Genomic DNA, 13,231 nt, shown 5'->3' on the forward strand with positions numbered 1-13,231 from the left:
GCCAGTAGGGATCTCCAATTCGCACTTGGCTCTGGAATTTTCTACCAAGGAAGTTGTGTCATTGTGCCAGTCGACGCAGATTTACATTTTTGGCAGTACTAAACAAGCTTTGTATGCATAATCATGTCCTGTGTTATGAGGCTAAACTCAAGCCTAATTTGGGCTTGACAGGTGCAATCTAGAAGGGAAAATAAGCAGTGATAACAAGTGCATTGTTGGTTGTCCAGCCATTTGAATTGATGGACCTTAAACTTTATTGCCTCATGCTAAATTGTTGGCATCAGTCTGCTTGCGACTAAAGTCAGCAGGGGCTTGCTGTTTTGACAGGCAATGTTCTTTTTTTAATCGTTCCATTATGAACATCAGGTGCTTTGCTATTGCGTTTAGGGTTCCCAACTGTGCCTTTTTACCACCCCTTTCATCAAGGACCACACCTAGATATTCAAAGCTTGTCATTCTTTCTATGCATAAGACTCTAATGAACCAGGTTCCTTTTTAAATCAATTTCCTGCCAAAAATCATTTGATAATTTGAAGGAGACTGTCTGCTTCCCTTCTTATGTATTGGTACCGGAATCGATCACCTCCAGCTCTCCAGTACTGTGCAACTTGAGAGAAGTGAGGATAGGAGTCCAGAAGCGAGGGTCAGATTTCAATACTGCCCCTGGCTGGCCATTTGGTCCAGGAGCCCCTGCTGCTCTCAGCTTCCTTAGGGCCTTGCCCACCTGTATTTCATTAGGCTATAAGTTGTCTTTGTGGGGTTTCATGTGATTTTGATATTACAGGTGTTACCAATGTTAACACTGAGGAAGCCTGGTAAAGTTGCTTTATGTGTACGGACAACTGCTTCGCAGAGTTGTTACAACGTCTGGGTTTTTTATTTTGTGCTAGCTTTTAGTTTTTCCTCAAGAGTGAAAAGCCATTCATTGCCCATAGTCAACTTTTCCTTGAATGGAATTCATGTTCATCCCTCTCCCTTCTCATCCTCATCTGGATTAATTTCCTCCACTTGAACTGCGCTATCTTAGTCGGGCTCGCTCAATTTTTCATTCAATGTTTTACTTAGCTCAGTAAGTTAGTAATTAGGCAGTAAATGCCACAGTCACAAAAAACCAATGGCCATCACCATTGTCCATTGGTTTATGAAAACTGGACCCATTTATTCAGCCTTTTGGTTTATGACATCACCTAGACATTGCAATGGCAATATTAGACCATATAACTCATGTATGCATTATGTAGCCTCTCCATCTCAATAGACAGACTCTATAAGAAACATTTCCCTTTTAATTGCACTCTTCCAATATGTTACAACCATACAAATTGTGTTCACAAATTGTAGTCCTTTCTCAGCTTCATTGTTTCATTATTTCTAGTTCATGGAAGGCCTCCATGTTTTCTCCATAGATTTTAGTAGATTGTGGCTTTTGTGGTACATAGGTGAAGAAACATGAGCTCTACATTTATAAAGGCTGATGTAGATATTACGCATTTTTTGTTGATTGTAACACTTGATAGTTGTTAAGCTGTACACTTTTTAACTCATATTGCAATTGTTGGACTTTATTAATGCATTAATTCATTTTCATCTTTCAGTATTAAAACATTCATTAAGAATTTCAAGTCAATAACAAGTTCGTACTCTGGCCTGTGGGTGCTCTATTCATTTTTTCTCATGATATTCATATGTTTATTTACACAGAGATATACAAATACTTTGCTTATAACTAATACACTTGTCTCTTGTGAATAATGGCTCCCACTCACTTTTAAAAGCAAATATAGTATATTATACTCTGCACAGCAGAAGAGTTCATCAATCCCGACCCAGGGTATCACAGCGAGCACACTAGAGTTACATGGAGCTTAGGTAAATTGGCAAAAAAAGTAATAATGGAAGAAGAGACCTCTCAAAGCCGGGGTATGTCGATATCTGTACCCAAGTCTTCTGGGTACTGATATCCACTGGAGCAAATCCATAAAGAAGACCCTAGCGCAAGTATGGGAAAGTAAATGGTTTACTCGGTGCTACGGCATGCCAGGAGCAAATCTCAGGAACAAGCCTCAAATCTGAGAGATGTTAAAGAACCAGCACCCCCACAACAAACCATCATTGAATCACAATGGGGATGGTTAGCTGGAACATTAAACACGGCAAGAAAACTGAAATGACAAAGAGAACACACAAATGCCTGGAGTGAAAATACTCAAAAAATCAACTCCTGGAATATAAACGGGGTAGCCAGCCAACTGGATGACAGACATACTATGCAATAGCTATGCAAGCTCCAAGTGGTGTTGTTGCAAGAAACCTGGGCACACGAATCAGTGCCGTTTGGAAAGCTTCCCAAAATGTTTTTCTCCAGAGGCTAGAGCCATAAAGCCTTCGATCCAGCGTCTGAGGCTGTGGGCAGTGTCGTCGCTGTTGGAGGGTTCGGTGGGTGGGCTGAGAGCGAGGTTTGCATGTAGTTGGTCTTCGGTGATTTATCTCCAGCAGCGGCGGGGGATCTGTTGGGTGCGGTGGTGTGTGGTGGGTTTCTGGAAGGTGAAGTGGATGCAGCGGTGGTCGGTCCAGAGGAGTTTGGTGGTGTGGCTGACGGAGACGTGCGGGCTTGAGGACAAGACGGGGTCAAGCGTGTGGCTGGCGGAGTGGGTGGGCATTGTGACGAGTTGCTTTAGTCCGAGGTTGGCGAGGTTATCGATCAGGGTTGAGGAGTTGTTGTTGTTATTCTCAAGGTGAAAGTTCAGGTCTCCGCGGAGGATGTAGTCGGTGGAGGTCAGGGCGTGCGTGCTGATGAAGTCGGCGATGGAGTCGCTGAATTGGGGGCGGGGTCCGGGGGGTCGGTAGACGAGGGTGTCTATGAGGGTGGAGTTGGGGTCTGTGTGGATCTGGAAGTGCATGTGTTCGGCGGTGCTGATCGCATCGTCGGTGCTAGTCGAGACCCTGATGCTGTTCTTGTGGATGATGACGATTCCTCCTCCAACTCCGTTGGTGCGGTCTCTGCAGGTGATCTTGTAGCCGTCTGGGATGGCTATGGCGATGTCGGGTGCGGAGGAGTCGTTCAACCAGGTCTCTGTCAGGAAGGCGACGTCCGGGGATGTTGTGTCGAGCAAGTGCCAGATCTCAACGGCATGTTTGCGCACGGAGCGGGTGTTCAGTAGTATGCATCGCAGGTGGGTGCGGTCTTTCTTGGCGTGTGGTTCGTCGGTTCTGAGGCTGGTGTAGCTGCAGTTCCGGCAGGTAAAGGGACCGGGTGTGCGTTTCGGGGCGGCCTTGAAGCAGGTGTGGGTCCATCCGGGCTTGAGGGCGTGGAGTGTGCTGGCATCATAGCGGCGGCAGTCGTCGTGGCGGGAGCGGGGGCCAGGGGTTCTGGCGCTGGGTGCGGTCCAGGCGCAGACCAGGCGCGGACGGGCGCAGACGGGCGCGCTTGTGCAGCGGCTGGCATATATGGGGAGGTGGGAGGGAGGAGCAGCTGGGAGGCGGGGGCAGCAAATGGGCAGTCAGGGGGGTGGGGCCTCAGGGGACACAGCAGTGGAGGCGGTGAGGGACGACGGAGGGAACAGAAGGAAAAAGGCACAAAAAACGAGGGAAAAACTAGTGGAACCAAATGCAAAAAAAGGCACAGAAATAGGGCAAAAGGGCACAAAAATCAATGGAAAACGAGTGGCACAGAAGGCAAAAAGGGCACAAAAACGAGGGGGAAATGAGTGGCACAGAAGGCAAAGGGCACAAAATCAATGAAAAAATGAGTGGCACAGAAGGCAAAAAGGGCACGAAAACGAGGAGGAAACGAGTGGCACAGAAGGCAAAGGGCACGAAAACGAGGAGGAAACGAGTGGCACAGAAGGCAAAGGGCACAAAATTAATGAAAAAATTAGTGGCACAGAATCAGAAGGCAAATCCGGGCAGAGAGGCACGGGGCAGTGAGGGGAACAGAAGGGAAAAACGGGCAGAGGGACACAGGGGCAGCGAGGGGTACAGAAGGAAAGAAAACGGGCAAGGACCACGTACAGGCAGCGGGGGAAGACAGACAACAGCAGACACAACAATGAAAATACAGGCAATACAGTAAAACAATAAGGCGGAAGATGAACAAACTTACGCCCTCCACTGGCCACCAGGGATGAGGTGCAGGTGGTAGCCTGCGGGTGGAGGAGGGCCTCTAACTTCCTCAGCAGCGGCAGCTGGGGCAGGGACACACAGGCGGAGCTGTGCGGAAGGGGAGCAACCTACCTGGTGGGTCAAGGGTTGCCTGATACATTTTGTATAGACAAACTAGGTTGTTTTAAGAAAATGAAAGAAGAATTTTTATAAGCATAAATTGTTGATTTTTTTGTAATCAATAAAATGTAATGCAATGGTTTTGAATAACTACGCAAATAATTGCGTAGTTAATATTAAATGTATTACATGTTTGGGTGCTTTATTGCACACAATTCGGTGGTATAAAAACCCAGAATTCATAGCGGCCAGAAAATATTTTCGATATTTTCGCTGAATTGGCATTATAAGATTCACCATTGCTCACTATTTAATTAGTAACACCTTAATGAATACTAAAACAAATATTCAGTTTCAAATCAGTGCTCGTTGGTAACTGAATTTTCAAGTTTATTTATGAAAGTCATTGAAGATATGAACATTCGAAATATCGGCACGATCCAGTGTTAGCTCTGCTTTGCTGGTGAAAGCTTCACTAGTCCCTGATCATAACCACTAATTATTGTTTAATCACCAGTCTATTCATAAAAGCTGAACATTATGGGTTCCATTCACAAACTGCATTTTGTAGAACATAAAGTAGCACTAGAAAGGATTTATGGAGGTCTATAGAGTGGGTTAGTGAGTGTTAGACACCCAATCACGAAAGAGTAAGACCATTCCTATTCACAAACTGTACCTCTAAAGTTATGACAAAAAAAAGACGCAAAATCATAGTAAAATGTACTCCAGCTGAGACCTGGAGAAAGTCCAGTGTCACACGTGGCCAAGCAGTGAAACTGCAACACCCTCTCATTGAAAATAATGGAGGCAGGAATTTATAATAGAACTCCGTAGGAAGTAATGTTAAAATAGATTATTTATTTTGCCACTTTCAAAATATAGATACAGCTAATTTAATGTTACAAAAAACACACAGAAATAAAAAATACTTTATAATAAAATATTTTATTTAACCATTTTTTCCTTTAAAACAAAATGCAACTTTATTTTTTTAAATATAATTAAATTAAGCTAAATTAATTCTAGACATAACTTGTAATTTTTAATACATAATAGTTAAATATAAACACTTTAGGTGGGATTTCTTCTAAATAAATCTTTTTAAAAAATCATTAAAATTACTTTAATATTTTTAAATTCATTAAACATTTCATTCAAAATTAAGTGAATAATGCTGTAGTATGTTTTTCAATTTGCTCTATTTTTTAACATGAAAATATGTGTACTACATTCAAATTACAAGCTACTAATTTAACGATTTATTTTAAAATAATCTTGCCTCAAATTAATGTTTGTATTTATCTATTATATAGTAAAAATTAGAAAAAGTAATGTATGGAATTAATGCAAAGTAATAGATTTCCATTAATTAAGTTGCATTTATTTCTAAAATAAAAAAAAGTTATTCACATATTTAAGCTGAAAATAATATATATGTTGTATTTATATGTACTTTTTAAACATTAAATTAAATGTGTACATATTTTTTAAAATTCAAAATAATTTAATGTACTTTAACATTGTTTGCTACGAGGTTCTGTTCTGTTCCCTTCCTCAATTATTTTCTATAGGAGGATTTTGCAGTACTAGTCCTTGGTCATGTGTGGTGCTGGACTTACTCCAAGTCTGAGCTACCACTATTCTGGGTCTCTTTTGGATGGATCCTTACAACTGCAAATTTGGCTCCAACCCCTGTTTTATGGGGGTGGGGACACATAAAGTCTATACTTTGTAGTAGATGTACACTCAAAAATGGTAATTGGTCAATAGTAGTAACTTTACTAGATAGCATAAGAGGAAATTTATACATGTAGATTTGCTCATTTGTAAATTTACCTTTGTAGCCAGGCCCCTGAATCTACAATTAAAGGTCCATTATTATATCTGCCTTGCCAGAAGCAGCTTTAAAATTCTTTATTTTATATAATGAGAATGTGTTTTAAGAAGGAAACCATGTTTTATCTAAACCAATGCACTCTTATTTACAGAATTCTATATTTGTATTTTTTATTTTACTACAGATACTCAAACAGTATAAACCAGCATTGTACTTTTCAATAAAACATTTCCTGTATGAAATTATATGCAAATGAAATTTCAATACAAAATCAGTGCAACCCCGAGCTTTCTAGCAGCCTAGTAATGGTAACAGAACCAAAGTACCACTCTGGGTAACTATTGTGATGGGTAATACCTTCATGTGTTTCCATCTGAAATGCTATTAGTGTTAATCTCATGTAACCTTCAATTGCATTCTTTTGTTCCCTAGGGTTATTTCTGCTATAAAAATGGGACACTGTACCACAGAAGGGAATATTTTTAAATTTTGTATATGAAACAGCAATTATAAGGCTATTGTATTTGGAGTTTTATATGTATATAATCTGCTTTTTTGACCTACATATTTTTGAAATTAGAGTGGGACATTGCCGAAAAACACCATGAATCCTCAAGGTTCTCATTTACAATCATAATTAGTTGTGACAGAAAGTTGTTACTGCTATGATACCCATGCAAAGCTAGTTTCTTACTAATAATGACCCCATAGTAAATGTATTCTTATAAAGATTGCTGGCAACCTTTAGCTATTGCTTATTTGCTAGATACAATGTGTCACCAATTTAAATTCTGATTGAATGGCTGTAACAGGGGACGTTGTGAAATAAGCAACATCTATCTTTATCATGTTCCCTCTAATTTATTAAGCTATTTCTATAGACTGCCTTCATCCCAAACTTACAATCCACAGAAAAAATGTAGAACAACTGTTAGTAATAAGTGCGTCCCTCCAATGTGATCACCACAACTGCCTTAAGGCTTTTGTTGTTGATGTACAATTAAAGGAGTCAGTAATATTATAATTCAAAAACACATACTTCTTCACACTGTTCCTGTGTGTGTTTGCGCAAACTACATGGTTTTCTGTTTTACAGAACCCATAAACATTGAGAGTTATTTACTGCAGGATGAGTTAATCAAATTAGCATGTATGGAGTATTACGGTTGATAATTTCATAGTGATGATGGAATATTTTGTTTTTCACTAACCAAACCAGCAGAACATTTTCTGAATATTCTGTTGCAGTGGCAAAGCTTTGGTTCACTTAAACACTTTTGCAATTATCTGTCAAAAGGCAAACATATCTCCAATTTCTTCAATTCTCAACATGTTGTCTAATTGCTTCTCCATAAATAATGTTTTCCTATTTTTTAAATTCAAATAATAAACATCTAGGTATTTTCCATTCAGTTATTGAATATTTGTTATATAAAGCAACCAAACTCAAAGCAAGAATTCTCCTGTAGTTGATATAAACCCTTAAATACAAGTTTACATAGTTCTAAAAGTGTCAAACTATTTTGCATCCATTCTTGAAATTTTCTCCACATAGAAGTAGCTTATATCTACAAAATCACAAAGCTGACACATCTACTTCTTTTGGTATCCAGTCCAAAAGATTCTTTATTTGGCTGTGCCAGCCATAAAAGTACACGTAGTCTGGTACATATAAAACAATTAAACAAAACAAGAACTAACTTTAAATAGGCTTTCAGTGCAAATTAGTTCATGTGTATCAATAGAATGTTACATTCAGAATTTGTAAGGCAATTAGCTGCATACTCCATCACATATTTACCCCTCCCCCCATTATCCCAATTTCCTCATAAGGGGTATTATGGTCTCATCAAATATAATTTCTGAATGCAGTTTCTGAAAACATATAGCCTGAGCAGCAAGTTTAAATGCTGGTTGTAGACATATTTACCAAAAATACATCTTGGTTATCCCTATTGTTTCTTCACTTATTCTGCAAGAAATTATTAATATTTTCTACGGCTTGAAGCTTGTCAGGTAAATACATTCTCTCGAGAACATAGCCGTGTTGATAATTTTCCTTTTGAGATTGGACTTTCAATAAGGGTGAAAGAAAATTCTCCTCTACTTAGTTCTTCTGAAATCCTGCACTATTCAGGAGTCAATCCGTGGCTCTGTATTCACTGGTTGAAGACACATAATTTGATGGTGACCTGAATTATTAACAATTCTACTCCACTTTTTATGATTGCCCAGATTTTAAAATAGGTGATATGCTCCTTTATAATAAGACTCCTCATGAGTCCATACTGACATATCATTTCTAGCACTCTCTCTCAATGCGTACATGATACATCAATTATTTTCCATTTAAATGTGTGATAAACTTTGATCTCTGTTCAATCCAAAACACTTCTCTTTTATTTTACAGTTCTATCTCTGGAAATCTGATTTCCTTCCTATCAACTTGTAATATTTATTCATTTACAATGGGGTTTGCCCTGATTAGCCAAAACGAATGCTTAATGCTATCTTACGGCAAAATGCACAATCCCTTGATTCAATTATCTGGTAGGATTAAAGTGTTCTTCATGTCAGAGGACCTTATGACTGCGCGTCATAAATTTCTCTTATTTAGTAGGTCTGCTCTTTAACTAGCACCCATTTTATGTGGCAAATAAGATAATCAATGGATTTATCAGACCCTTTAACTGTGCTTGTAGTAGACTCTTACTTCACCATTGATTTCTGAAAGAGGTATTCATCTCAATTCAGTTTAGCATCTTATTGTGAGTGATATGAAACAGAGTTCCTTGAACTTGTCTTTCATGTGGGGTACTTTAATCATTCTTCGTACGAACGAAGGTAATTCTAGTCTTTTTTTCTTCTATTCATCTGAATCTCTTACTGGGCTCCTTCCATTTCTTGTCTGTCCATGCCCTTGTTCCAACTCAAACTACCTCTAGGCCACTGCATGGTCCACCTAACTATGATATAATCGTCAATAAAAATAAGAGCACTACATGTATGATTTACCTAAATGCCATATTTATCTTATAATCTACAATACTTAGGTTTTTGTAGGGTGTCTCTGATTGAGTGATACATCAAATAATAGCACTATCTTGTCTTCACTACAAGGGCTAGCATTATGGTATACACTTAGCACCTATCATTCATAGTTGATGTGGTTAGTCAGCTCCAACCCTTCCAAAAACCCACCCACAACTCAATCTCCTTCACAACACACCAGAGCTAGATTATGATAGAAAGAAATTCTGATTTTCTTTCAGGGTCATTTAAACCCTGGCGAACAGTCCACAAATCATCTTGGATATGCAATTTTAATCATTACAACCTGATAACCAATGTTTACCTATTCTTATCAAATTCTTTTCCAAAAAGGATATTTTCTTTAACATTTCCATGAAAGATCCATGCTTGTTGCGACACATATGCCAATGTTCCATTAACATATACAGCCCCATTTTCAAGATGCATCTGAAACAAGCAGATTTAGATTATTACAATCACCAATAATGGGTATGAGGCATACAAATAATACTGGTATTGAATGTAAAATACTCAAAAAACCCTATTCACAAAAACAAATTGAAAAGAATAGGTGGAACTTTACGCCTCTGCCTGAGCATGTCTTTCAATTTTCTCCCCATTTACAAACATTTCCAGAAATAAGCTTGGAATGCTGCCTTGTTCGCGGGTTCCCAATCATACTTCCAGGAATGTCATGTGAGATTTTTAAAAGGCGCCTATTCCTACGGCGTAGAGTTCTTCATAGCAGAGAAGTCTTCAGAGGCGGAACAGGGCCTCCTGTGAAAATGCACTTTTTTCACTGTGCAAAAACTATTTTCCTTGTGCTGAAAGCCCTTCCCCTACACATCCACCAAATCTGGAAGTGATATATTCTCCTGCTCATCCTGGAAGGGGAGTTACTCTAGCACTTGGCTAGTGGCTAAAGTAAATCTCTGACCAGGGGTTGAAACAAACATTGGGAATTCCATCAAACATTTGATGGAATTGCCAAACTTCCAAGGCAAATCATGCATTGGAATGCCCACTATGAGCAGGATCTACAAATGTGAATTTCTCCTCATTTTTGGCAGATAAATCTGCACTCATAAATGAGTTTATGTCTGTTAGGAATCCCTTTGTGAAGTCCTGGCAGAAATAAAAAGGTAAATTATTATAACATTTAAAAATGTGTTGGTCTCTTGCTCATCTGTATCAAGGTTCTGAACGCAGTACGACCTATTGTCTCCAGCTCTCCAGTTATGCTCAAACATATTTTCAAGATCATTTATTACTTGTGATTAGTGAAAACATTGACTCAAGCTATCTGTAATATAGTGCTATGGTAATGGAACAGTGGGCAGAGGGAACTGATATCTATGTTCCTAAGAAAGAGAGTTATGTAAGACTTGGAATACTGTACTAAAAGCTTGCATGATTAGCTGATTCATTGACATTCTGAGGCTGGAGTAAAAATGTGGATCCCTCAGATTGCACTCCATAACTACAGCTTAAGGACTCCACAATGGAAAGCTGGCTTTTAGGAGGGCCAGAAGAAGGTCCATAGAAACGGTGCTTGCAATTTCATGTTGTGATCGCAATATTTAGTTTGGAGCCTGTTAGTAGTACAGGTACTTGCCACTTGTCCTTGATTCACACAATCTGGAGAGGCATGATCCAAAAAGTAGGTGAGGGACAACAGTTTAAATTATTGACTGGCTCCTTGTCCAGTAATGTTACTATGTTCACCAGGATACAATTCTGCCTGGGAAACAACAGGAAGGAAAAAGAGGGTGTGAATGGCTCCAGAATGCTCTCCATGGATAATGGATTTCCTCCATAACTGAGGCAATATCTGAATGGGTTAATTTCACCAACAGGAAATATGTAAGCTTTATTACTCTTAACTAAACCCTTCCTTCTCACAGTCATTAATAGCGAGTTGGCCCTAACTCTGAAAAAGAAAAATGTCAGTATAAATCAATCAGCAATGAAATCCCCACCAGCTAAGCTTGGTGCCATAAAGGGAGCTGGCATTTCCAGCACCCTTCATAGCTACCCAAGCCTCACTGCAGACCAAACAGATGAAGGTGGGTGGAATATTTGTTTCTAAGTATGGTGAGCGGAAAAAGTATATTTCATCGCTATTGAAGTATACCCAACAGAGTGAACTGTCTTTAGTGCACAGGTGAAGACACATAAAGCCAATAATGTTGGTAAATGCCATGACCTCAAAGGCAATAACAGAAACTGATACAGTGAGAAATGTTCAAAGAAAACCAGCACCAAAATACTGATTGTCTATGTTCACCCAATGAAGCCTGCAGAATTGGGCAAAAGTACTTAAAGAGGTCAAAGTTGCAGTTCTGCAATTTTCCATAAAATAAAATGCTTTCATCGCTCTTGTAGGCTGAAAATACTTTCCAACTGGCAGTGCAACATCAGTTAATGAGAAGGCCAGAATAATGATAGAATGTAGTTACCCACTCATTGAACATTTATACACCATCTGCCCTTGAACAGCTACTCAAAATATAACAAATAGGCCCGCCAGGTTTCCCTGGAACTGAATGGCAGGTCTCTCAATATATTAGAAGAGCCCTATAAATATTTTGCATGTGCCAAGATTATGGTTTAACAGATGATGGGAATAGAATAAAAAGAGAGAAGAACAACTTCCTGGGCACAGCTGAAAGAGGGGGAATCATTGGGAAAGAGTCCAGGATGTAGAGTGAAGTATAACCATATCAGGGTCAACAGATAGACATGACTCATTGCACATCAGTACACTTAGTTGCTCTATTCCAGCTAGGAGCAGCACCACCAAGAAGGGACCTTTTTTCTGAGCGCTCCTAGATCAAAGTCCTCAAATGGCTCAGATCATGAGACTATAGAGTTCTCAGCACTAGAGTGTTCCCGTGGGTGAGCAACGCCTCTAATTCAAAGTCTGAAAAGGAAAATACCTGCCCAGCAATCAGGCTGCTAGAAGGTAACCTTCACCATGACCACCCCTTAGCTTACTGGAAACTTTACTTTGTCTACTGAGATTTGAAGGTAGAAATGTGTAGAATCATGGAGAACCTAGCCCAGAGGATCTACAGAACAGCCCCCTAAATGACACACCCCTTCCTGAATGCAGCCCAATGTTTTGAATTCAAATTCATCATTAAAGACCATCCAGACAATATTAGTGCTAATGCATATTAGGTGGGTAAACTCTTCTGCTGGAGTTGCCTCCTTCTAATCTCCATATCAATGAATTCAAAAACACAGACATTATGGCTTCTGTGTTATTAAAATGTCTACACAAAAATACAAAGTTCTAAGTTGACTGGCGTATCAATGCTTGACTAAGTGAGAACCTGGGCCTTCAGTGGGAAATGGGAAGAACCAAAACAGACATCACTGATTTTTCCTTGAGTGCATTCTCAGGGGATTTAAACTGATCCAGGAAATGGGCACCAACCATATGGATTTAAAAAAAACTCCTAAGAATCAGAAATATGCTGCTGAGACAGTCTAACTCTATGTTGTCAAGGTCCTAATTGTGTACAAGTAAAGCCAAGAAATGAATTTCATCCCAGCAATCCAGACGGCATGCCAGTAAGCCCAATCAAGGGTATAAGTGCACCAATTGTAGCTGACAATATGGCCATATTGTCTGACTATAGCAATATATCCTCTAAAACTGCAATCAGAAATGGTCCATGACCACTGCAATGTGCACTGTTGCCCAGTGTACCCAGCCCCAGGAGCAAAGCTGTATCTGCAGTGCTCAGCAAGCATGAACATTTCTGTCCTCCTTTCCTATCCTTCATACTAGACTAAAAATATATGTTGCACACAGCTTCCAGTACTTCCAACATCCTCTGTGGAGAGGGAGCCTGCATCATCCAATCATCCAGATATGGATACAGTGACTGTCCTTTCCGATTTATGTACCTCACAGATTACTACGTCAAAATATACTCCTGCCATAACATCATACCCAGAATATTGGATACTGCTTACTGTCAAATTATATCCATGTCAATCTACCTTGTAGATCTATATCTTGGATGGTAGATGTTAGGTTATGAATAGTAAATGTAGGCACACTTATAAATACTTACTTTCACAATATTGTGATAGTCAGTGTTCTGGATACAATATTTTGGCAGT

At 39.5% G+C, this 13,231-nt stretch overlaps 1 protein-coding gene across 3 annotated transcripts in view; it reads right to left on the reverse strand.

Annotated features, from left to right (window-relative positions):
- The window catches only part of ABCC12 (ATP binding cassette subfamily C member 12), a 907,115-nt gene that overhangs the window by 514,769 nt on the left and 379,115 nt on the right, over positions 1-13,231 (reverse strand). For all 3 annotated transcript variants that reach the window (XM_085640128.1, XM_085640130.1, XM_085640129.1), the window contains exon 13: positions 9,417-9,541. In XM_085640128.1, the coding sequence (XP_085496254.1) occupies positions 9,417-9,541 (125 nt within the window). The remainder of the gene's footprint in view (positions 1-9,416; positions 9,542-13,231) is intronic.

Source organism: Triturus cristatus, chromosome 12, assembly GCF_964204655.1.
Source record: "Triturus cristatus chromosome 12, aTriCri1.1, whole genome shotgun sequence".
NCBI lineage: Eukaryota > Metazoa > Chordata > Amphibia > Caudata > Salamandridae > Triturus > Triturus cristatus.